Source organism: Phodopus roborovskii, unplaced genomic scaffold (assembly GCF_943737965.1).
Source record: "Phodopus roborovskii unplaced genomic scaffold, PHOROB, whole genome shotgun sequence".
NCBI classification, from domain to species: domain Eukaryota; kingdom Metazoa; phylum Chordata; class Mammalia; order Rodentia; family Cricetidae; genus Phodopus; species Phodopus roborovskii.
In genome coordinates, this window is record NW_026126636.1 from 8,271,598 (window position 1) to 8,297,462 (window position 25,865).

Below are 25,865 nucleotides of genomic sequence, written 5' to 3' on the forward strand. Positions count from 1 at the left end.
TAATTTTAAAGGGACAAAATGCTCCCCGATGAGTTCACATGCATGCTGTACTCTGTGTGGGTCCTCTGCATGCTCGCTCAACATGTAACATGGTTTTGATGTAAAACAGGTCCTTAGCCACAGGCGCTGCTACCTCTCTGGGAGTCCCAAATGTGAAGAGATAGTTTTCATCGTTTAAAGGTCCCTGTGCATTGCAGTTCTTGTGAGTTCTACCAACATAGGGTGCATTACTATTTAAACAAGAATTCCAGCTATAAAAGTTATAGAGAGTGAAGGCTGGCAGAAGGGCGCTTAAATCACTATAACTGGGGATTTTTGAGAACTCCTGGGAGAGCTGCCTTGCTGACCCTGATCTCAGAGATGAACACATCAGAAATTACCAACACTGAGAAGCTAGCAGAGTTTGGTTTGGTTTTCATTTTACGTTATAATTCTAAAAAGTGTTATTGTTAGCAGATTAATGTACTTTGCTTTAAAATTTAAAAGCTGAAATAAAACTATTTTGGACTTGGATCCTTTTGCCCCCAAACAAGTTGTACAAAAAGCTAATAAACACGCAAGAACAGGGAACAGCATCGCCAGTCTTCGTGGAACTGTAGATCAAAGTGGCAGCTGTTGTAAAACCTCAGCTAGCAGTCTCACCTCAGCGAAACTCTTAACTAGATCCGCCAAGGCAGCTGCACACTGGGACCTCTCCTGGGAAACTTGGGGTTCAGCTCCTGACACCATTTGGAGTTTGGCTAACATCCTGGCAGCTCAGACGTGGCTGTAGATCTCCTCATGAACACCAGGGGACAGCAATAAACAACAAACCAACAGAGAAAACTCCTCTGAGATGTGTTTGCAGACTTGTCTCCATCCCAGTTCCAACAGAGCTGGAGCTCCCTCAATAATCATTTCCTGTGTCTCTGAGACGCCCACTCCTCAGGGAGACCTAGGCCGTCCCCTCCCTCCTCTCGTCATCCATGAAGAAAAAAAGAGAGATCACAAGGCAATCAAGGAAGAGAGCAAAGGCATACAGGAAAGGTCAGAGGGCATGGGCAGACCTGAATCACATTCAGCCAGCACAGGAGGATGGGGGGTGGGGTGGGGTGTCTCCCTGGTGTCCTCCATAGGAAGCAGGAGCACACAGTCCTCTTTCTAGGACACACAGGATATACAACCCCTGACATAGCTTGTATCCTGGATCAGACACCTGACTGGTGACACCAGTGACAATGGGTCAGGACTCTCCACAGCTACACCTTTTCCAGTCCCTAGAGAGAGTTGCCACCCTCCCAGAGCTTTGGGAACACAGCACAGGCTGGGATGGATGGGTTTCTGTGTCACAAGGAAATACACTCTTGCCTATGGAAGTGCAGGGACTCCCTCTGGTGCTAACAGACAAGGCCAGGACACAGCAGAGGGCAGCCCTGGGGTGAGTGCTGGTCTCTCAGGACACAGGACAAGTATCAGTCTTGTGGCTAAAAGTGTGTTCTAGAACACCGAACCAGAAAGGAATAGAAGGATGGAAGGCAGGACTGGCACACAGACTCCACCCCCAGCCCATGTGACTCCAGGAGGTGCCCTCCTCTGGGAGGAGGCTCAGGCCTGGGAAGAAAAGCAGAGCAGACACCAGAGCAGCCAGGCTTGACAGCAGCCTGAGAGGCAAACCTCCTCTCAGAGGAAGAACCTAGCAGGCAGCAGAGACCATGGAGCTCACCTCAGCCCCTCTCCACAAAGGGCAGCTTCCCTGGAGGGGACTCCTGCTTGCAGGTGAGGCGAGCAGAGGATCTCAGAGACTGGGGGGGAGGGTCTTGGGGAGAGGGAAAGAGCCTAAGAAGAACCATCTGGCTTCTGCTTGAAGCCCGAGAGCAACAGGAAGCTCCCAGTGAATGTGAACTGGTGAGTGGGGAGGGGAAACTGAGTTGCTCCCCCTTGTAAGTTTATCAGCACTGGCCACTGTGTCCTGAAGACTGACATTCACAGCTCTGTCAGGGTGACTCTCCAGGTAAAACTCAACCTGGGGTCAGTAAGCAGCAACATGACATAGGACCCTGAGAAATCTGCAAACAAACCCCAGGCTCTGGGACAATGATTTGCTCACAGGCATCTGAGCCTGTTCCAGGCAGTGGGGTTTAAACCAAAATCAAAGTAGTCCTCCTCACAAAGTCCTAGTGCTACTGGGCAGGAAGACACAGCAGCAAGGACATCTAGAAGGTGGTCTCAGGGATGACAAGCATTTCAGAAGAAACAGAGCAGGGAAAGGGCAGCAAATGAAGGCACAGAGTCTGTAGAGGAGGCGGTCAGAGAAGACATGCCTACACTCCCCAAAGATTCTGAGTGTGAGCAGGGATCTGAGGGGTGAGGGGTGAGCGGTGTAGATTCCTGAGAATGTACTGTCACTCGGGGACAGATTCAGGGGTCCTGAGGAATGGAGGTGATGCTGCTGACCTCCCCCAACAGGACACACACACACACACACACCATGGGTGAGAGTTGAGCACACTCAGGTTTCAAATTTCTGCCAAATGCAAAGGCCCTGATATTGATACATTTTTCTCTCTCCCCTCTTAGCCTCACTTCTAACCTACTGGAACTCTCCTGCCACTGCCCAAGTCACCGTTGAAGCAGTCCCGCCCCTGGTTGCTGAAGGGGCAAACGTTCTTCTACAGGTCCACAAACTGCTAGAGGACCTCCAGGTCTTTTACTGGTACAAGGGAGACTCTGGGGATGAAAGTAATGAAATTGCACGATTCATAATATCTACAAATATGAATACAACAGGGCCTGCATACAGTGGCAGAGAGAGAATATACCGGAATGGATCCCTGCTCTTGCAGAATGTCACTGAAAAAGATGCAGGAACCTACATGTTACGTATGATAAAGATAAACTATGACAGTCCAACAACATCTGTGCAGGTCCATGTACACCGTAAGTAATTCTCTGTAACCTCTGGGTGGTGGGTGGAGCTAATCCTACTTCACACATAGGATTGTCCGTCCTGGATGACGCTGTGTCATGGTCCCCACATTGTGGTTCAAGCATTTAGTAAAGGACACAGAGTGGAGAAAACAGCAATAAATCAGGATGTCTCAGTGGATTCTGCAGAGAAGAGGGGGTGAGGTTTCTGAGCCCAGGCATGACAGACTGCCCAGGGTCTTAGCTGCTCATCATGAACATGGCCTTGAGAAAACCCTTCAGGACTGACGTAGGATCTGGCTTAGGAAACCATCAGATTCTCACAGAAAGATGAGCGTCTGAAGCTTTGCCCCAGACCTCTGTCCAGACTGGACCAGGAATCCAGGGAAGCTTGTAGACTGGGCTGGAATTTGACCTCCCTTTGGAGATGACAGGGGACAATGATTGATTGTAGGCTGGTGGCCTGCTGACTGTTAGCCATGTCTGAGGTAGGTCACCCAAGCATCTCCTCCTGAGACTCAGTGTGCTCAGCATAGGTGGGGAGGTGTGACAGGCAGTCAGCAGCTGTTCTGATGGTCTTCTGAGACCTCACAGGAAGGTCAGGAGCCCTAAAGAGACAGGAGGAAATGTGTATAAAAAGCAGCTCCTTGGCCTCCTGGGGTCTAATCCAGGGATTATTTCCTGCATACATATGGGAACAGATACCGCTTGGTCAAAGTTCAGGCCACTGTTCACATTTAAGGTTAACTTGCAGGCATAACAATGGTCATTTACCATCTGTCTTATTATAGAGAATCTGAGATAGGAAACACAGTCACTGAATCAGGGTCACACAGGCCATGGGTGGCACAAGCTACCTGTCCACCACCACACCTCCTGTCTCCCACCATGGGATCATCCAGGTCATTTTGTAGACTCAGGATTCTTTTAGGGTTCCCTGATTCATGTCAATCAACATCAAACACCTGACAAGGATGACCCACCTGTGGCCCCTCCCTACCTGAATGCCAGCCAGATCCTGACTGTGTGAGATCTCTGACAGGCTGTCAGGTTTCTCAGGGAAGCTCAATGGGAAGACTAATCATGACCTATGTGTAGGACAGCCATGAACAGCAAAGGCTTGTAGGGCTCTGGTCTACACTGAGCAGAGGAGGTCAGTGCAGCTGGAGGGACTCACATTGTGTCTCAAGGCACACAATGGTCAGTGAGGACCAGGAGATAAAATGAGGTCTCTGATTCCAAGGCTTGAGTCTGTCCATCCCCAAACACTGCAGCTCAATTCACTCATGAGAAAGCCCTGGCTTCTCCCATACACAGCTAAGGAGGCCCCATGAGCACTGAGCACTCAGCTACTCCAGCTGCCTGTAATTTGCTTCCTGCCTGATTCTATAAGGATTTGGGTAGGTGGGGAGATAAGAGGCTATCTCTGGTTGGGAGAGGCCCTTGCAAGAATCACATGTACCAGACAGGGCAATCTTCTCTCTATTGCTTGCACAGAACTGCTACCCAAGCCCAACATCATAAGCAACAATTCCAATCCCATGGAAGGTGAGGACTCTGTAGCTTTAATGTGTGAGCCTAAGACTCAGAATACAACCTACCTGTGGAGGATAAATGGCCAAAGCCTCTCAGAAGATGGCAAGAGGGAGCTGTCTGACGACAACAGAACTCTCACTTTACTCACTGTTGTGAGGAATGACACAGGACCCTATGTGTGTGAAACACGGAATCCAGTGAGCACCTCCCGAAGTGACCCATTCACTTTGAACATCACCTGTGAGTATTGTCTGTTTCATCCTGGTTACAACCGCCTAAATAGAGTATTAGGGCTAAGATACTCAGTTCCCTTGGGTTCATGACACACACCCACCACACACATACCTATGCTAGCCAGGACATCCTGGCCTAGCCCAAGCATGTGGAGACAGGCCCAGCACTGAGGTAGAATGGGATGGAGGGATTTCTTCTGCCTAGAGAGGCTGGGGGTGATGGAGACAGGGGACATCTCAGACTCAGGCTCAGTGCACACGTCAGTGTACAGTGGGGCTGTTTGTGTGCTGTGCTCGGGATGGGTCAGGGCTTGTGCATGCTGCATGAATAATCTTCTACTAACCTGCACACAGCTCTGGGTGTTAGCTGTTCATCTAATATTATAGCACAGCTCAGAGAGATACCATGGCCTTCTGCAGACCAGGATTTCCCCTTCCCTCTGCTGACATCACATGTGGCTTTCTTCTGTTTGCTCCAGATGGTCCAGATGACCCCATCATATCCCCCTCAAATACTCATTTCCAATCAAGGACAAACCTCAGCCTCTCCTGTCACGCAGCCTCTAACCCACCTGCACAGTACTCTTGGTCTGTCAATGGAGTGCTCCAGGCATCCTCCCAAGAGCTCTTTATCCCCAACATCACTACTAATAATAGTGGATCCTATACCTGCCTCGTCTATAATTCTGTCACTGGCCTCAATAGGACCACAGTCAAGATCATTACAGTCCTTGGTAAGTGAATCTCTGAAATATCAGCACCATGTTTGGAGTGGAGACTTTTGGCTTTCTGGGAAGATGCAGGAGGATTTAGTTTCCATCCCCTGTCTATGGAAAGAAGCAAAACTCAATCCTCCCCAAGTGCCCTGCTCCATCCCTATGTCTAATGGTCTCCTGCTATCTGACCTCTCCTAGCTTATAGGGCTAGAGCTTTGAATGTGAGAAGGGGGTTCTCCTGGCCATGGAAAGCCTCAGGTTGTGTGAGGGACTTCCCAGGGAAGGCACAGCCTTAAAGTGAAGAAACCTGTCACTAACACAAGCCTTCCTATCCCCTCCATGTTCTTCTTATGGTCTCTGTGACCTAGAAGGACACCAGGGCTTTCAACTGTGCTCACATTCTTTTCCTCCAAATGAGAGGAGAAAACTCTGCACATTTGGGGACCAGCAGTTCAGAGCTCTGCTCCTGTCCCATGGGTGTCTGGTTCAGCTCTGACTCCATGGGAAGATGGAGAAGGTGCCTGGGAGGCTGGCTCTGAGTCAGGGTGAACCATGTCACTGAATATTTGATGATGTTCCTTCCCTTACTCTTCTCAAGGTTTAAAGATGCAAAAGTTGACGGAGTGAGGTCACGCACGCCTTTAAAGCCAGCACTAAGGAGGGAGAGGCAGGGAGATAGTGTGAGTTCAAGGCCAGCCTGGTCTACATAGCAAGTTCCAGGTCAGCCAAAGATACAAGTGAGACCCTGCCTTTAAAAAAAAAAAGCAAAATAAAATGTCAGTGACGTTCCTCGAGAGTCCTTGAGTTCAGGAATGGGAAGTGGAGGAGAACTACAGGTTAGCTGGCTCTGAACTGTGTCGGCTCTGAAGGGCTATGTGAGCACATGGGTAATGGCTGAGAACAGGGGAGGACCCTGACTTGGAGAGCAGGGACTCCTCTGTCGAGTCTCCATGTAGCGGGGTGCACAAGGAAAGTGCACAGAGATGTCTGTAGTAAGATGTAAGGATGGTGGACCTCTCGAGTGGTAGCACTCAGGAGGCTGAGGCAGGTGGTACCCTTTGAGTTTAAGGCCAGCGTGTTCTATATGGCAAGATACATTGAGACCTGTCCTCAAAAAAATAAAAAAAATCAGTATCAAGGGTTAAAGTGGCAAGCTGTTATCAACACTGTGGCCATTTACCACTTCTCCGTGTGTTTAATACATATCCATAGTGCAGAAAAGAAAATCTTTCTTCAAGGTGAAATTATTTAGTTTTGGATTTCTCCCAGTCCTGAGGTCTAGGCTTTAACACCTTTAAGATTAGCTGGGCCATCTGAACCCCATGACAAAATATTTAATGAAAAAGAAACAGAAGACTATTTTATAATGGAGGAACCTGACTGTTCACACTCACATAAAGTGTGAGACAAGAATTTGCACCAAAAAAAATCAATGGGAAAAATACCCCCCACCAAATGAGATTTCTGGACAAGAGGTTCTGAGTGTGGAATCTACACACATACTCTGATTCGGGGGTCACTGCATGATCTGGGTAGGAGGAAGATTCAGCTCTCTCCTTACAGACCTTATCTTGAACACACACATGCAGTCTCTCAGAGGCCATCATTCTGTGTCCCTGGCTGAGGTCTCTGAGGGTGAAGGACTCTCAGCTGGTCCCCTCCACTCTTTATCCACAGAGCCAGTGACTCTGCCTGTCATCCAAGTCACCAATACCACAGTGAAAGAACTGGACCCCGTGATGCTGACCTGCATCTCAAATGACACTGGGGTCTCCATCCGCTGGCTCTTCAATGGCCAGAATCTGGGGCTCACAGACAGAATGAAGCTGTCCCAGGACAACAGAACACTCAGCATAGACCCTGTCAGGAGAGAGGATTCTGGGGAGTATCTGTGTGAGGTCTCCAATCCAGTCAGTTCCAAGAAGAGTGACCCCATCCAGCTGGACATAATACGTGAGTGACGTCTCTTCCCGTATTACTCCATAGTGTTGGGGTGGGGCAATTTCTTAATCAACAAAATGAGCGAAAGCCACAAGGAGCAAAACATGGCTCAAGATACAAATCCAGCCAGTTTGGCGATGGATGCATGTTCATCTCATGATAAAACACCAAGCCAGCTGAGCATGGTACCCCATGCCCTTAACCCAGTGCAGCAGAGGCAGACACAGCTGGATCAGTACAAGGTCCCAACTACCTTGATCACTGTCATGAGCTCCAGGTTAGCCAGGGCTACATAATGAACCCTGTCTATGAGAGAGAGAGAGAGAGAGAGAGAGAGAGAGAGAGAGAGAGAGAGAGAGAGGCTGAAGCAGGAGGAATAGGAGTTCAAGGCCAGCCCAGGTTACATTGTGATACCCTGCCAATAACAACAATAGATGTCAATATAGCAAATAGAAACACAAAGTGATGCAGAGTTTAGGGTCTGAGACAAACACACAGGCAACTCTCAGAATCTAGTCAAATATTCATGCTACACCTTCCCAAACATTCAAATCTTCTTTAGATTATCTCCATCCCTAGCATGAACGGTGCATAGGCACCACTGTTATTGTGTTAAATAAGGGAGAAAACAGGAGGAAACAATACATTTTTCACTGTAAACATTTTTTCCAAGCAGACTGTCTCCAAGGTTTGTTTGACCCATAAATATAAAGCCCACACATAGAAAGGAGCTGTATTGAGTTTCTTACTGCATTTGCTTATTTGTTCACTTTCTGTGCGTGTTCCATGCCCATGTGTGGAGGTCAGAGGACCATTTGTGGGAGCCAGTTCTCTGGGACTGGGAACTGAACTCAGGTGGGTGAGCAACCCCTTAATCTGCTAAGTCATTTGCATGGCCCAAATTTGTTTGTACATTTATTTACCTGTGGCAGCTGGGGGTAGGTACTGGGCGGCAGTATGGCAGGCGCTCTTACTAAATGAGCCATCTTGTTGGCCCATATAATGAGCCACGCTGACATTTGCAACATGACCTCCTTGCACAAGTCTCTTTTTCTGATATTTTTGGTGGTGTGTAGGTGTGTGTACACACGCGCACGTGCATGCGTGTATTATGGCACTGGAGAGATGGCTCAACAGTTAAGAGCACTAGGTGCTCTTCCAATGGACAAGGAGTTCAATTCCCAGCATCCACTAGACAGCTGATTACTGAAAGGAATTCAGCACCTTCCTCTGTTCTCAGGGACCAAGCATGCATGAGGTGCAGAGACATACAAGCAGGCAAAACACCCATTATATGTATGGGTGTTTATATGTAAATTTACATGTAATTGTTAACTTTTAAAATTTGTAATTTTAGGCATTGTGAAATGTACAGTTCAGTGGCATAAGGTGTATTTATATTATTGTGTAAACACCATCATTGTCCATTTCAAAAACTTCTTGTGAATCTATTCTACCCCCTATAATCCTGGATATAGAATTACTAAGTTGAGCATAAGTTTTTATCTTTTGGGGAGGCACAATGCCATGTCTCATGGTTATATTTTACCCTCACATTCAGCAATGCCCTTGAGCACTAATTTCTTTATGTAAGGTCATACTTTACTGTGGTTTTGATTTCCCTTTTGCCAGTGACTGAGAAGGAAGTGGAGCATCTTCCCATGTGCTTATTGGCCATGCATACACTTTCTATTCAAGTCCATCCCTTCCTATTCACGTCCTCCTGTATTTCAGTTGGGTTGTTTGGTTTGTGTTTATCTCTTTGTTTGTTTTGTTTGCTATGTTGGAGTTTCTCATACACTCTGAACATTAATCTCTTGCCAGATGATTTATTTCCAAGTATTTTTTCTGCCATTCTAGAAGTAGACTTGCACTTTCCTGGTAAAGTTCTTTGTTTAGTGTTACTAATGGTTTTCAAATTGCTAACACAATTAAATACATTTAGGAAAAAGAATATCTAGATGCAATTTGGAATGGTTAAATCAAGTTAATTAACAAATCTGTTACTTCCATTATCTTTTTATGCTAAGACATGTGAAGCTTATCATTTATTTCTTTGCAATCTGTTATAGAGGGCTACAATCCACCTGTGTCACACCTCTCCAGTCTTAACCCCCTGGTCTATCTGAAACCCTGTGCCCCTTGGCCAGCAACTCCACCTTCCCCTCTGCTGCCGCTCAGTCTCTGGTAACCATCATTCTTCTCCCTACTTCCCCAGGGCCTCTGGGACTCTCATGAGTGAGAGCATGTGGTATTGTCTTTCTGTGCATGGTTTTCTCACTCAGCATCATGTCCTCTGGGTTCTTTTGCATAGTCATATTGACAGAACCACATTATTTTAAAAGGTTTAACATCACTGCACTGCAAATAGATATCACATTTTCTTTACTTATTCATCCATGGATATACATTTAGTGCCCTTGATTATGGGGGGAGGGGGAAATGCCACAGAGACCTGCTGGGTCACATGACTGATAACATCCCCCGATGCACAAACATTTTCAATTTTACTAAAATCCAAGTATCTATTTTTGTTGTTGCCTATGCATCTGGCATCATAACGAAGAAACCATGCCAAACCTAACTTCAAGATGCTTTCACCCTGTCCCTTGATCCATTTTAGGTCTTTAATCCATTTAGAGTTGATTTTTATATGATGTTAGGTGAAGGCTTAACTTCATTCTTTTTGCCCGGACATCCCATTTTCCCAACATCCCTTGTTCCAAAGATCATCCTTCCATCATTGAACAATCGTAGCAGCCTGATCAAAACTCATCTGGTCACAGAGGTGTACTTGGACATGGAGAATGCCTCCTAAGTTCTGTAACTCAATAGGACAACTCTGTGTTGCACTGATTAATTCAAGAGCCAGGAGAGATGAATGTTCTTAACAAACATTAAAAGTGACAGATAAAGTGATGGGTATGCCAACTGCTCGTGTCTGACAACACACTATAGTACAGATGCAAGAACTGTGCCCATAAACATTTATTATATTAACTAATCTTTAATGTAATCACTGGACTGTGTACATGAGCAATTCTGGGCTTTCCGATTCTACTTCACTGACCTATATGACTGCCTGCCTTTATGTCAGTAGTATACTATTTTGATTACTACAGCTTTATACTGAAATTCTGAAATCATGAAGGATGTCCACAATCTTATTCTTTTTCAAGATACTTTTAAGGCTGGGTGCGGTGGCACTCACCTCTAACCTCAGCTCTTGGAAGCAAAAACAGGAGGCTCTCCGAGAGTTTGAGACCAGCATGGTCTCAAGTGAGTTCCAGGACAGCTAGAATGGACTTTTCTATTTCTGTACAAAATGTCACTGGGGTTTTGATCTGGTGTGCATAGAACTGAAAGACTACTATCAGTAATATTGTCATCCGTTTAAAAAAAAAAAAAAAAGTTTTTCAGACAAGCTTGCTCATGTGTGTGACTCCAGCTACTCAAGAAACTGAGGCAGGGGTACCAAAATCCTAAGAGTGCCTGATGCAGCCAATTCAAGGCCAGCCTTGTTAATTTAGTGACATCCTCTTTCAAAATCAAAATTAAAAGGCAGAGCTTGGGATATAGATGGATGGTAGAGCTTCATTTACCATGGGTTCAATCCCCTGTACTGCACAACAGCAATCCTGAGATTATCTTCCAATAGCTCCCATTTCTTGTCTCCTTTCATCGTCTCTATTTGGTAGTTTTCTGGGTGTAAGTGTTTTAATTCTTTGGTGGCGTTATTTCTAAGTATTTTATTCTTTTTGGTGCTCTCATAAATAAAACACTTTCTTGGTTTCCTTTCCATTTGTTCACTGATAAATTTAGCTGAGACTATTGCTCAGTGGCTGAACACTTGCCTAGCATGTTTGAGACCCTAGGTTCAAGCTCCACTACTACCAGGAAAAAATGGAAATCTAATTGTCCACGGTCAATATTAGTATGCAGAAATACAGTTTATTTGGTCATGTTCATTTTGTGAGCTGACAATTTTGTTAGTTTTGCTCATTGAGTTCTGAGAATTTTCTGTAGAATGTTAAGGATTTTCTTCAGATAAGTTCATGTCATCTACAGACATACATTTTTTACCACCTTACAGTCAGGCACCTTTTATTTCATTGTCCAGCCTAATGGCTCTGTGTAGCACTCCTAAAAGTCTCTTGAACAGGGGTGGTCACAGCAGCATCCTGAGTTCCCTGATCCCACAGGGAATGCTCTCAGTGTCCCCATGCAATATGATGTTGGCTGTGGGTTTCCATGTGTGGCCTTTGTTACACTAAGTGGACTTCTATCCAGTTTCAGTGTTTTTATCACTAAAGTCTGTGAAATTCTATCAATTTTTACTCAGTCTTATTGGTTATGCATCTATTTGATTTTATGTTTCTTTCACAGTTCCATCTCTAAAGAATCCAGGTTTCTAGAAATTTGTCAGGTGCATCTAGGACCCCCAACAGTTAGAATATAACCATCGAGTGCTCTTGAAATTCTTAATATTCCTGAGACTTGATGGTAAGGTCTCGAATTTTAGTAATATTTATCTCCTTTTTTTTAAAGGCTGCCAAACCTTAACCATGTTTGAAGAGCCACCTTTTGGTGAATCAGCTTTCTCTATTGTTTCTCCCATCTCTGTTTTATTTACCCTCCTTCTCGTCCATATTTCCCCCCTTCCACTAGCCTGGGGAAGCTCTTAGGGAGACAAGAGTCTCAGTATATAACCCAGACTCACCTCAAACTCGATACTCCTGCCTCAGCCTCCAATATTAGGGTTCCAGATCACATCACATCCTTCACCGGCCTCAAAGTAGTTTTTAAAGACTTGATATAATACTCAAGTGGCTTTTTGGCAAAATACCACACACAGAGGAAGTAAAATAAATGTTTGTTCTAATTATTCCTACCACTAGTGTTAGCCTTGAAGTCAGGTAGCCAGGTCTATCTCTAATTAACCATACAGATTTAAGTCCTTTTTTTAAAACCACTTTAAGCCTCCGTTTTTTTATCCTTTAAGTGGAAATAATTTCTGTGACAGATTCATCATATAGAGGAAACCTCATACAAACACAGAGCCAGCCACATCATAACTACCATATCACAATGGCCAACATTTGCATTAATAATTTTGAGCAGACTGGTGAGGTTTGAGCCTCAAACGGTTCCAGCAATGAGTAAAGAGGTGTGAAAGGTATTATTACATAAGAGGTGTGGGGAGACACATGTTATCCAAAAAGTGAAACCACTATACTATGGCTACTAAATAAAAATGGGAGAGAGAAAAAAGGAGGGGCTTCTGATGCGAACTTTCAGACTTGGCTAGCTACTCGCTTTCATCCTCCAGGATGTGGCCTTGATGGGCTTAGACAGGCAAGGAGTACACTTGGGAAGGTGAGCCTGAGATAGCCCTCATGTGAAGGTGAGCCTGAGATAGCCCTCAGGCCACACGCAGATATGATCCCTGTGGAGGTGGAGGAGGAGGCACGTCTTCCATCACAGTGCCATTCCAACAGTTTCTGCAAGGTTGAGGCTGAGTTCCCCACAGTCACCAAGCAGAGGGGAACAGGGTCCTCCAGGGTCTGCCTTGCTTTCCTACCCCCACTGCAGAAACCATGGGTTCTGTGCAGAGGAGCTGGTACGTGGGGAGTCACTAGCCTGCGTCTTCAGTCACTTAGATCATGGCCACAAGGGACGGCTTATCCGTGGCTGCCACACTGAGACTCAGAAAAAGATGCAGCCATAAAAATGCTGCATCTCACATTCCCACAGCTTCACGGTTGCCTGCGTGCGATTGGTGGAATTGGGATGGGACAGGAGAGGGAGAGTCAACTTAGAAGCAGAATGAGGGTGGAGAGACCCTTGCTAAGAGCCCCACACTTCAACTCGTCCCATCAGCCTCCCCACAGAAAATGCGCTCCCCAGAAGGGCGAACACACATCATTGCACACTAAGAATCCCCAGGACACGCCACTGGAAAACACTTTCACTTCATTCCGTCTTGTCTTTTCTTTCCCTGGCAGCTGACCCAACACTAGGAAGTTCTGGCCTCTCTGCGGGTGCCATCGCCGGCATCGTGGTTGGATCTGTGGCTGGGGTGACGCTGATAGCAGCCCTGGCGTATTTCCTTTATTTCAGGAAGACTGGCCGGTAGGAAGGTCTTCGTCTTTTGTGTTCTCCGAGCCTTAGTGTCATGCTTGGGATTGGGCAAGGCATTCTCTCCCTCTGCCTCTGAGCTGAACCTCTCCCGCCCTCTCCCCTCACCCTCTGCTTCTCAGCACTGACCCTGTGGGTTCAGCCTCCCTGTCTTCAGGATCCCTGTACTCTTGTCTCCTGGAGTCCATTACCACCTGGATGGAGAACAGACTCAATTATCTCTCCATTCTCCAGTCAGGGAGCCAAGGTCCAAGATGAAAGAGAAGTGAGGGACTGGGGGAACAGCCAGGGGATGCAGGTGGCATGTCCTGCTGACTCAGCAGCATGCAGGATGCGGGGGGGGGCGGGGGGGGAGAAGACACCCCAGGATGAAGCAGCAAAAGAATTAAAGTTCTCTTGGTCGAGGAAATGAGTAGAAAGAAGCTGGGTGGTAGTGGCACACACTTTTAATCCCAGCGCTCAGGAGACAGAGGCAGGTGAATCTCTGTGAGTTCGAGGCCAGCCTGGTCCATAGAGTGAGCTCCAGAACAGCCAGAGCTACATGGAGAAACCCTGTCTTGAAAAACAAAAACAAAAAACCAACAGACCCCCCCCCAAAAAAAGAGAGAAAAAGAAAATGAGTATATATATTAAAAAAACAAAACAAAACAAAAACCAGAACCACCTGTGTAAAACTAAACAGGGCAGGTGTTAAGGACAGGCGCAACAGCATCAAAGATAAGAAGCTACAGCACCAGGCCACAGCTCAGGAGTAAAGCATCGGCCCTGGATGTGGTCCCAGAACCAGGAAACAAAGAGCAAATTCAGAGTCCAGCAAAGACAAAGGACAAACTATAGCATGATCAAACAGATTAAGAAATGAGGCCCCAGGAGGGAAGGCAGTGTAAGCCGGGTGTAAGGGAACATCAGTGACAGCAAGGGACCCAGAAATGAGCTGCCCACAGCGTCCTCCCAACTCCAGGAGTGAAGGCCCTGTGTGTGGGAACAGTGGTCACAGTGTCTGATATTTATTTAGGGGAACTGACCAGCGCGATCTCACAGAGCATAAACCCTCAGCCTCCAACCACAGTAAGTAAAGCCACTCACAGAATGAGAGCCTGTATTCTACCACATAGCCTGCCCTGTCAGGGGACCCTGGGCTCATAGACCACACCTTCCTTTCTGAGTTTTTACAGAAGGATCTCCACTTCCCAGCACTAAGGATCCCATAAATCACACCCTTCCTAGCTACAGAGGAGCTGCCTGAGAGAGCCCTGGAGAAGCTCACTCCACCTAGGCTAGGCAGGCCTGAACAAGTCATGTTTCCAGGAATCACCCTGATTCCTTCCTTCCTGCCTGGATTGTAGATGTGGACATCTCCCTTGAGGAGACTTTCTTTGTCTTATGGAATGTCTGGGTGCTGTGGCCTCTATTTCTTCCTTGCCACTGGGGCATGCTGCTGAGAATCAACTCTGGGAATGGTGTGACCTGGGAAACAGGTGGCTCTATCCTGCTCCTTCTCTGGTACTAACACAGTGGGTCTGAGGGAAGCTAATTCCTGAGCTGATTAGGGCCACCTCCCCCATGCAACCCCTGCCAGAAGTCACGTCTATGCACTGACAACTCTCTCTTGCTCCCCTAGATCTGGGCCCCTCTGACAACTCTTCTCATAAGGTAAGCAAGGCCACTTTCGCTGGCGTCTGCTCATGAAATGTCTCTGAAGAAAGCTGGGTGTCCGTATTGTTTTGATTTGTGTGCTTGTTTGCTGAAGGAGGGTCTCACCGTGCAGCCTTGGCTACCCTTGAACTGTGTAACCTAGGCTGGCCTTGAACTTGTGGCCCTCCTCCTGCCTTAGTCTCTTGTGCGCTAGGATAACAAATCTGTGCCACCACACCAGGCTGAGAATGAGGTGTTCTTGGAGACATTAACTGTGAGATTCAGTTTGGGCCTGCATTCCTCGGTGCTTCAGCAAAGAAAGATCGGGTAATGAGTCTAATACAAGAGAGTGTTTGGAATAATCCCCACCTTGTGTTTAATTCCTGGCTCTGATTCTTGAGCTCTTTGGTCCTCAGTCTATGGAATGGGCAGCCTGACTAGCTGGAAAGGGACAGAAGGATTAAAGAAGTTAACATGAGCACAGCACAGCCCACACAAAGACAACAGCCCTCCACTCTCAACCTGCTCTGACCATAAAAGCTCCATTCTAATGGGTCTGGGACCCTGTCCCTTCCTTTGCCAAAGTTCTGACATTGCAGCCTTTCAACAGGTTGAGCACACTTGTCAGCAGCAGGCGAATTAAGTTAGTTCACACCTGCACCCCCCACACACACTTTGCTGTAACTTCCCTACAAAGAGGGTGGCAGTCAGGACGGTGCATATCCTCGCCCACATCTGGCTTTTGTTCATCACTGCTCGGTGGCGCATCTGGATGTCTCTGTTGATTCAGGCTCTGTTCCCATTGCTGTCTCACACGGTTCCACGGTACCAACCATGTCCTCTAGTGCACACATCAGGATGTCAGACAGTCAGTGACAGGAGCCCTCCCCCATGGCTCACCGTGCACAGAGGCCACAGCAGTGGTGTTAGGTCACCAGCGAGGTGAGGTTCTGACCTGTGCGACTGGTGTCACTGATCAACACTCATACTTTCAGGGGGATGAAGTCACATATTCCATTCTGGACTTCAATGCGCAGCAACCCAAACCACCGACTTCAGCCTCTCCATCTCCAAGAGCCACAGAAGCAGTTTATTCAGAAGTAAAAAAGAAGTGATCACAGCCCATCCTGCTGGCTGCACCAACGATGCATTTGCAGACTCTTTCCCTCACTAGATCTCTGTACCCTGGAGATGAGGGGACACAGACGCACACACACACACGCACACACACACATGCACACACACACACACATGCACACACACGCACACACATGCACACACACAGACACACACACACATGCACACACACACGCACACACACGCACAAACATACACACATGCACACACACATGCACACACACACATACACACATGCACATACACACACAACACAACACACATGCACACACACACACACATACACACATGCACACACATATACACATACACACACGCACACACACATGCACACACACACACACACAAACACACGCACACACACAAACACACATACACAGATACGCACGCACGTGTGTTAAGGCAGCTCCAGGCTGCAGCCTCTCCTTCAGTGTCGACAGAAGGAAAAGAAGTGTGTTCTGGAGCCTTCAGGAAACCCAGGCTTTCTTGGAATTGACACTTGGCTGACAGAGAGGCATCAAAACTGTCCTCCACTTTCCTAACCATGGCTTGTTTTAAATTGACCTATTTGGAGGGTAATCATCCCTCCCCAACTCCAAGTCCTGCCCTATCATAGTCTGACTTGAATTCCCCTAACTTTGGAAGTCACATACGTGCTTATGCCAAAAAAAAAAAAAAAAACAAAGGGGAAGCAGGAAACGGCCACTCCTGCTCGATGTGAAGCAGGAAGATCCAGCCTGCACCCAACGGTTCCCTGGGAAATGGCCACACCTGACAACTGTCACACCTGCCCAGTGGAGCCATCCGGGTCTCTGTACGTTGTGGCTTTACACCTGAGCCCTTCTCTGAGCCTTTATCCAGAAAACTCACTCAAAGAAGCTAGAAAAGCATCTTGGCAGCATCTACAGGCTCTGCTAAAGCAAAGCGCAGACGCAAAGACAGCGCCTCTAAAGTCGACCGACCGGGAAGGTGTCCAGGAGAGCGGGGCTGGGGGCTTTGAGCTGACAGTCACCTGGAATTGGAACTGGAACTGTGTTAAACAGAAGCCGTGTGTGAAGACACTGGAGTGTTCCTCTGTAAGAGTCCACTGTCTGAATGTTTGTAGCTGCTGCCTTGTCCCCCTGTGTGAGCTGATGGGACTGGTCTGCTTTCGGGGGAAGAACCCACTAAGCCTCTGGCTCCCTTGGCCAGGACTGAAAGGTCTCTCAAGCCCTTTTGATCAAGGGTCCCAAACCAACATAAGTAAATGAATAACAAGGCTGTCACTTGAAGAACCACTGCCAAGTGTCAGGCTAAGCCTCCTCTCCTGAATTCGCCAGAGAAGCCTGACTTCCTTTTTCCATGTTTTCAACTTCTCTGTCAGATACTGGCCAGAGCCTAGACAATCTTTCTTTGACACTTTGGGCATCCTCACCCCCCCAAGCTCTCCCGCCCCTCCCCCTCCCCATCCCCCACCCTCTACCCCACCCCACCCCCATGCAGGCTGCCAGCTGACCTCCTGCCTGACTCAAAGGCCATTCCTCCTCTACTCTGACCAGGGTTCCAGCTTGTCTGTCTTACTGTTTTTCTTTTCAACTCTAACAAAACTGTCCTCAGTGTCAAAACAACAACAACAGGCTCTCCTCGTTCCAATCAGGAAGAGACCTAACTCAGTTTCTGGAGATCTGGGAGCAGCCTCCAAGTGCCCTTCTGTGCATCGTTTCCCTGTCTTTGTCTTTTCTTCTTGACTTTTTTTAGACAGAGATTTAGCATATACCCTGCACAGGCTTTGAGAGCTCACTGAAATGCCTTCTACAGCCTCCCAACTGCTGACAACAGCCTGTGCAGCCCTGTCTGCCCTGCACTCAGGAAACCTTGGACTCTGCTGGGTTTGGCCCGCATGAAGTGTTCCCTTAAAGGGCACAGCCACTCAGGCACAAGGCATGGTTTACAGCCTAGAGCACTCTGCGCTGGTGCTCCACTGGGAATGTGGGCTATTAGCAGGGTGCTCTACCCAGCCGCAGGCTTTCTGCAGCCTCAGGAACCTAACCTTTCCCACCTGGGATGAGTCCCAGCAACAGGGGGAGGGAAGGGAACCATGGTCTCAGGGACCTTCTGTTAAGAGGTACATCCACTCTGTGATCATTCAGCAAAGGTTTTTTACCAGATATTAAGTGTTTGTGTTCATGCCATGCCTAACAGGCCTTCTAAGATAATTAGTTTTGAATTCTCCTACTCAGGAATTTCTTTCAAGAATTTCCAGTCCAAACATAACCTGTGTATATTTTCCTTTAGCCGTGCTATTCTGGGTTATTTAATTTTGCCTGGCTAAAGCCACATCTGAGTTATTTGTAAATTTCCCCTAGGTTCATAATAAAAAAAATTGTCATATATCACTGATACGACTTTGTGGGGTTTTCTGTTTATTTCTGGTGTTGCCATGCTTAGGATGGAAGCCAGGGTCATGCATGAGATAGGCAAATTCTCTTCCACTGAGATACATCCCCACCTGATACTGCTTCAGACAATGTCTTCCTTACAGGTAGAAGATGGCAACCACTGGATGGGGTGGGGGAGGGGCGCCAGATGAGCATACTGCTTATAGTATACAGTAGTTCTCTGATGTAGTCTTCTAGGAATTAGCTAAATGCATTGCACATTTATTAAAAAGGCTACATGAAAGCAACAAACCACGCCTAGACCGACCTGGAAAAGGCTGTGTATCATCTTACAGGGGTAAAAGGCCTCTCTGGTCCTCTCCTACCCAAGTGGCTCCAGCCTCTCCAAGGCAGTAATGCACCTTCCAACTCACAAAAATCTCCCCCACGTGCTCCCCCACACCAAACTCTCTCCGTCACCTCCTGTTACTAATTCCCTGCCTGTCCTCTTAAACCTCCGACCTGAATAAGATCTGTGCATCGATTCCATCTCATTCTCCTCACTTGCAAGCAATAGCAATGCATGCGTGGCCTGACCTTCCCCTATCCTATTTCCATACACAAGACCCTGGAAGTATAAATTCACTGTCACTTCTGGGATAGATTCAAGGGTCTGTCACCCTCACAGTTCAGCTTTACATCATCTACAACTACAGGCAACTCTTCCTTCTGGGTCGGTCATGTGGCACCCCAACACCAGTCAGGCCTCAGATGCTTTGTGTCCCTTATCCCACCATTCACTCAGCTCCAAAGGCCTCTGCAGATGGCTCCTACATGTAAATCTCATGCCCTACCTCTTCCTGGAACTTAGGGCACCCGCCTCCAAATAAATACTCATATAAACAAACTCATCACCCTCAGCACACTGATTTCTTTGTTGGAGATCGTGTGTGTGTGTGTGTGTGTGTGTGTGTGTGTGTGTGTGTGTGTGTGTGTGTGTGTTTGAAATAGAATCTCCCTATGTAGCTCAGACTGTCCTGGAACTCACTATATAGACCAGGCTGGCCTTGAACTCACAGAGATCTTCCTGTCTCTGCCTCCCAAGTTCTGGGATTAATGTCATAAACACCAGACCTGGTTCCCTAATGTATTTTAAAAATCTGTTTCATCCAGGCATATGTTGTATGTTGTATGTCAAGATGTTCTCCCTTCTCCAGCACTCCCAATTCTCAATTCTCATTAGACGTATCTCCCTACTCACACAAACCTTAGTCCCAATGCTATGGACACCAAGCAGCACGATTTCTCCATTACATTCGCTATGGTCCCCCTTCATATAAGCAACTTCACATAGCTCAAACATTAGAGCATCCAAGTGAGGACATCAGCTGCGAGAAGGACGAAGTGTGTGTGGTAGACAATGTTTTCCTGGTGACTAATTAATGTATTCATGAAAGGTATAGAAATTCTGTATCTTCCTAGATGAGGCCTTTCCTCTAGGGAACATAAATCCCTGAGGCAGAAGACACACACAAGCCCCCAGGCACATATGTGAGAGCACCTATGAAGGTTAACCTATGAGAATGTCTGCATTGTCTAGGTTACAGTAATTGACATAGGAAGATCAACTACTTCTGGGGGTGGGGGTCCATTCCCTATGCAGTGTGAGCATTTATGGTAGTCTTTCCACAGTTGCTCACACTGTTAGTTGGCAGCAGTCTTGTAGGTCTCTAGACCTTTCTTTAGGTTCTTTTCTCTTCAAAACAATAATGGCTCCCTCTTCCCTCTTTTATGTTTGCTCTCTCTCTCTTTCTCTCTCTCTCTCTCTCTCTCTCTTTCCTGTCTTCTATTCCTACCTTGACTCAATCTTCCTAGTCGCACGTGCTTTCCTCTCCTCCCCTTCTCTTTCTCCTAATTCTCTCTCCATTCACTGCCCCCCACTTCCCATGAGCTCTTGGGGACTTGTCCCTTCCCCCTTCTGTGAGGAACTTTATCTGACTCTCTTAGAACACACCTTGTATCCTAGTTCCTCTGGTGATGTGAATTATAGGCTGATGATCCTTTGCTCTATGTCTAAACTCCATATATGAGCGAGTACATACCATGTTCCTCTTTTTGTGACTGGGTTACCTCATTCAGGATGGTTTCTTCAAGTGCTATTCACTTGCCTGCAAATTTCAAGATTCCATTATTTTTTCTACAGAGTAGTATTCCATTGTGTAGATGTGCCACATCTTTTTTTATCCATTCTTCAGTTGAGGGACATCTAGGTTGATTCCAGGTTCTTGCTATTACAAATAATGCTGCTATGAACATAGTTGAGCACATGTCTTGGTTGCATGGATGTGGATCATTTGGGTATATGCTTACCAAAGGGATTGCCAGGTCCTGTGGTAAACTAATTCCCATTTTCCTAAGGAACCACCGTACTGATCTCCAAAATGGCTGTATGAGTTTGCAATCCCACCAGCAGTGGAGGAGTGTTCCCCTTTCTCCACATCCTCTCCAGCATAAGTTGTCATTGGTGTTTCAAATTTTAGCCATTCTGGCAGGAGTAAAATGGTATCTCAAAGTTGTTTTGATTTGCATTTCCCTGATAGTTGAGCACTTTCTTAAGTGTCTTTCAGCCTTTTTGAACTCCTCTATTGAGAATTCTTTCTTTAGTTCTGTAACCCATTTTTAATAGGGTTATTTGGTATTTTGTTGACTAGTTTCTTGAGTCCTTTGTATATTTTGGAGATCAGCCCTTTGATGAAAATCTTTTCCCAGTCTGTGGGCTGCCATTTGGTCTTGTCCACTGTGTCCTTTGCCTTACAGAGGCTTCTAAGTTTGAGGAGGTCCCATTTATTAATTGTTGATCTCAGTGTCTGTGCTCCTGGAGTTATGTTCAGGAAGCTGTCTCCTATATCAATTTGTTCAAGGGTCCTCCTACTTTCTCTTATAAGAGGTTCAGTGTGGCTGGATTGATGTTGAGGTCTTTGATCCACTTGGACTTGAGTTTTGTGCATGGCGATACACATGGGTCTATCTGCAGTCTTCTACACTCCATCATCCAGTTTTGCCAGCACCATTTGTTGAAGATGCTTTCCTCCCCCCATTGTATTCTTCTAGCTGTTTTGTCGAAAATCAGGTGTTCATAGGTGTGTGGGTTTATATCAGGATTTTCTATTTGATTCCATTGGTCTACCTGATTTTTGTGCCAATACCAGGCTGTTTTCAGAACTATAGCTCTGTAGTAGAATTTAAAGTCAGGGATGGTGATGCATCCTGAAGTTCTTTTATTGTACAGGGTTGTTTTGGCTATTCTGGGGTCTTTTGTTTTTCCATATAAAGTTTATTATTATCCTTTCAAGGTCAGTGAAGAATTGTGCTGGGATTTTAATGGGGATTGCATTGAATCTGTAGATTGCTTTTGGCAAGACTGACATTTTTACTGTATTTATCCTACCTGTCCAAGATCATGGGAGATCTTTCCATTTTCTGGTATCTTCTTTAATTTCTGTCTTTAAAGACACAAAGTTCTTATTATATAGGTCTTTCACTTGTTTGGTAAGCGTTACCCCAAGATACTTTATGTTGTTTTTGTCTATCTATTGCAAAGGGTGATGGTTCTCTGATGTCTTTCTCAGCCTTTTTGTCATCTGAATAAAGTAGGGCTACTGATTTTTTTGAGTTTATTTCGTATCCTGCTAGTTTGCTGAAGGTGTTTATCAGCTGCAGGAGTTCCCTGGTAGAGTTTATTGGGTCGCTTATGTAAACTATCATATCATCTGCAAATAGAGACAGTTTGACTTCTCCCTTTCCAATTTGGATCCCCTTGAACTCCTTTTGTAGTCTTATAGCTTTAGCTAGAATGTCAAGTACAATATTGAAGAGATATGGAGAGAGAGGGCAGCCTTGTCTTGTTCCTGATTTTATTGGAATCACCTTAAGCTTCTCTCCATTCAGTTTGATGTTGGCTGTTGGTTTGCTGTATATTGCTCTTATTATGTTTAGATATGTTCCTGTTATCCTTGATCTCTCCAAGACCTTTATCATGAAAGGGTGTTGAATTTTGTTGAAGGCTTTTTCAGCATCTAGGGAGATGATCATATGGTTTTTCTTTTTCAGTTTGTTTATATGGTGGATCACGATGATAGATTTTCGTATGTTACACCATCCCTGCAATCCAGGGATGAAGCTTACTTGGTCATGGTGGATGATTTCTCTGATGTATTCTTGGATTCAGTTTGCCAGTATTTTATCGAGTATTTTTTGCATCGATGTTCATCAGGGATATTGGTCTGTAGTTTTCTTTCTTAGTTGTGTCTTTGTGAGGCTTGGGTACAAACATTATTGTGGCCTCATAGAAAAGAGTTTGGTAATGAACCTTCTGTTTCTATTGTGTGGAACAATTTGAGGAGTATTGGTATTAGTTCTTCCTTGAATTTCTGGTAGAATTCTGCACTGAAGCCATCTGGCCCTGGGCTTTTTTTGGTTGGAAGGCTTTCGATGACTGCTTCTATTTCATTGTGGCTTCTTGTACTTTCATGTGCATGTCCTTCTTCAGATTGGGAAAGTTTTCCTCAATGATTTTGTTGAATGTGTTTTCGGCACCTTTGAGCTGGGCTTCTTCACCTTCCTCTATGCCTATTATTCTTAGGTTTGGCCTTTTCACGGTGTCCCACATTTCCTGGATATTTTGTGTTAAGGATTTGTTGGATTTATGATTTTCTTTGGTTGATGAATCTATTTCCTCTAGTTTATCTTCTGTGCCTGAGATTCTCTCTTCCATGTCTTGAATTCTGTTGGTTATGCTTGTGTCTGTAGTTCCTGATCTTTTGCCCAGTTTTTCTATTTCCAGCATTCCTTTCGGTTTGTGTTACCTTTATTTTCTCTATTTCAGTTTTCAAGTCTTGAACCATTTCCTTCACCTGCTTAATTGTTTTTTTTCCTGGCTTTCTGTACTTTCTTTACTTTCCTTAAGAAATTTTTTCATCCACTTTTTTGTTTGTTTTTCTTCCGTTTCTTTAAGGGATTTTCTCACATTGTCTTTGAGGGCCTCTATCATTTTTATGATGATAATTTTTAAGTCGTTCTCTCCTGATTCATCTGCTTTGTTGTGTTCTGGTCTAGTTGGTGTAGATTCCCTAGATTCTGGTTGTGTCGTGCTTGTCTTTCTGTTGTAAGGTGTTTTCTTCTATTGCTGTCTTCCCATAGCTTCTTCCAGTAGGTGTTGATGGGGTCTCTCTCTCTCTCTATGGTACTTCCCTGGTGGGCTTAGGTGGGTCAGAGGTTCGATGTCTGTAGCTCTGGGTAGTCCAAGCTCTCTAGGACGTCTCTCCACAGGCAGGGGCCCGGCGATGGCGGTCAAAGATCAGGCTCCAGGAAAAGACTGGCAATGGGGGTCAAAGATCCCAAAGGCTGGGACTCAGGATGTTCCTTGTGCCTATAGGCAGATCTAGCTGGGACCTGGCACTCTCCAGCTGAGGCCTCTTTAGCAGAGGCCCTGCGATGAGGGTCAAGAATCCTGCCAGCAAGAACTCAGAGTGGTCCAGCAGAGATAGGCCAATCTCTGGGAGGGGCTCGGAACTCCTGTAGAAGACCAGCGGTGGGGGTCGGAGACCAGGCAGGTGAAAATTACGGGTGGTCCCGCGTGGATAGGCAGGTCTAGTGTCGATATCTACTGTCTTTGTATATAGTTTTGTATCAAGCCTAAATCTTTTCTTTAGACTAAAAGGGGAATTGTAGTAAGATACCCACCCCATCGCCACCTGCTATACTGGCTACACCCAATTTGGAGTGGGGACAAGTGCGGACATGACCTGGGGGAACTAGGTCTGGGGGGGGGACCCAAGCAGCTCTCTCTTGCTTCCTGGTCTGAGACAGAGAGCATCTGGGGGCATCCTTGGGACAGGAACCTGTTGGTGATCATCTGTCTCAGGTGTGATTTCTCCCTGAATAAACATCCATCAGCCTATCTGTTTTAGCAGATTCTTATTTATCCACGATATAAACGTATTTATATTCTCAAACAGTTAGCATTTCTTTAGGGCAAGAACATTCAGTTCTGAGGAAGACAGCTCCATCTGTACAGTGTGTGCTTGAGATCCAGAGTCAGATCCCATGGGCCTGTAACCCCAGCAGGGGGAGGGGAGGCAGAGACAGGCAGATCCCAGGGACCCACTGGTCAGAGAATCTGACTGGGTTCACAAAGTAAGGTGGAGGAGCTGGAGGGATGCCTGGATGGTGAAAAGTACGCATTTGCTGAGGACCCAGGATTAACTGCCAGCCCCACACGGTGGCTTAGAACCACCTGACACTCCAGTTTCAGGGATATGATGCCCTCTTCTGACTTCCGCTAACACCAGGCATGCATGTGATACACAGACACACGTGCAGGGAAAACACACATGTACATACAAATAAAAACAATCTTTAAAAAAGTTAAGGTGTAGAAAGACACCCAAGTCAATCTGTGGCCTCCACACATGCACACAGAGATGAGTTTGCCTTCTCACACACACACACACACACACACACACACACATGCACACACACACGCACGCCACACACCAAACACAGCAGAAATAGAGGAAGGAAGGCAAGAAGGGCTCCTTTCCTGTCACCCTGTAGAAATCTCTGACAAATATACCCCCTCAGGAAGGATGAAGACACTGTTAGCAGCAAGCATCCTGGGGGCGGAGTGCTCACTTAGCAAGCTCAAGGCTTAGGTTTGACCCCATCACACAACAAACACTAAAAGAGGAGCTCAGTGATAGCCCAGTGAGTGAGTACCACTTGCCAGTCAAGCATGCGGACCTGAGTTGTTCTCATGTAAGAAACTGGACATTTGTGATGTAAAGCCGCTACTGGAAGAGGCAGAGTTAGGCAAATTCCAGTGTCTCACTGACTAGTCTAGGGGAATTGGCAAGTTCCAAGTTCAAGGAGAGATACTGTCCAATAAAAAAGAAAATAAAGAGAGGAAAGCAGGGAGGGAGGGAAAGTCTCTGTGAGTTCAAATCCAGCCTGGTCTATGAAGTGAGTTACAGGCTAACTAATGAGAAAAGGTGAAGGAGTAGGGTGCTCAGCGGTTAAGAGTATGGGCTGCTCTTGCAGAGGACCTGAGTTCAGTTCCCAGCATAACACAGAGGCTCAAAATCATCTGTAACTCCAGTTCTAAGAGATCTGATGCCCTCTCCTTACTCTATAGGATGGAGTACACACATGACACACAGACGTGCACGGAAGCAAAACAGCCATGTATGTATTAATAATAGAATCTTTTT

General features: G+C 46.2%; 1 protein-coding gene across 2 annotated transcripts; it reads left to right on the forward strand.

The window, feature by feature from the left end:
• Window positions 1-1,490: 1,490 nt before the first annotated feature.
• Ceacam1 (CEA cell adhesion molecule 1) lies at window positions 1,491-16,322 on the forward strand. 2 transcript variants are annotated; one of them, XM_051207508.1, is made up of 9 exons: window positions 1,491-1,755; window positions 2,557-2,916; window positions 4,402-4,680; window positions 5,153-5,407; window positions 7,067-7,342; window positions 13,336-13,462; window positions 14,484-14,536; window positions 15,090-15,121; window positions 16,099-16,322. In XM_051207508.1, exons 1-9 carry the CDS (start codon window positions 1,692-1,694, stop codon window positions 16,216-16,218), a joined length of 1,566 nt encoding a protein of 521 aa, XP_051063465.1. In that variant the 5' UTR covers window positions 1,491-1,691; the 3' UTR covers window positions 16,219-16,322. The 2 variants fall into 2 exon arrangements, with proteins under 2 accessions (XP_051063465.1, XP_051063466.1); XM_051207509.1 differs by lacking the exon at window positions 14,484-14,536 and having other exon boundaries at window positions 1,494-1,755; window positions 16,099-16,155.
• The last annotated feature ends 9,543 nt before the right edge of the window (window positions 16,323-25,865 follow it).

Bases quoted from the DNA above. Each gene is read 5' to 3' on its own strand.
- Ceacam1 (XM_051207508.1), top strand. From the start codon at position 1,692: ATGGAGCTCACCTCAGCCCCTCTCCACAAAGGGCAGCTTCCCTGGAGG. The intron at 4,681-5,152 runs GTGAGTATTGTC...TGTTTGCTCCAG, and splicing joins ATTCACTTTGAACATCACCT to ATGGTCCAGATGACCCCATC. The intron at 13,463-14,483 runs GTAGGAAGGTCT...ATATTTATTTAG, and splicing joins TATTTCAGGAAGACTGGCCG to GGGAACTGACCAGCGCGATC.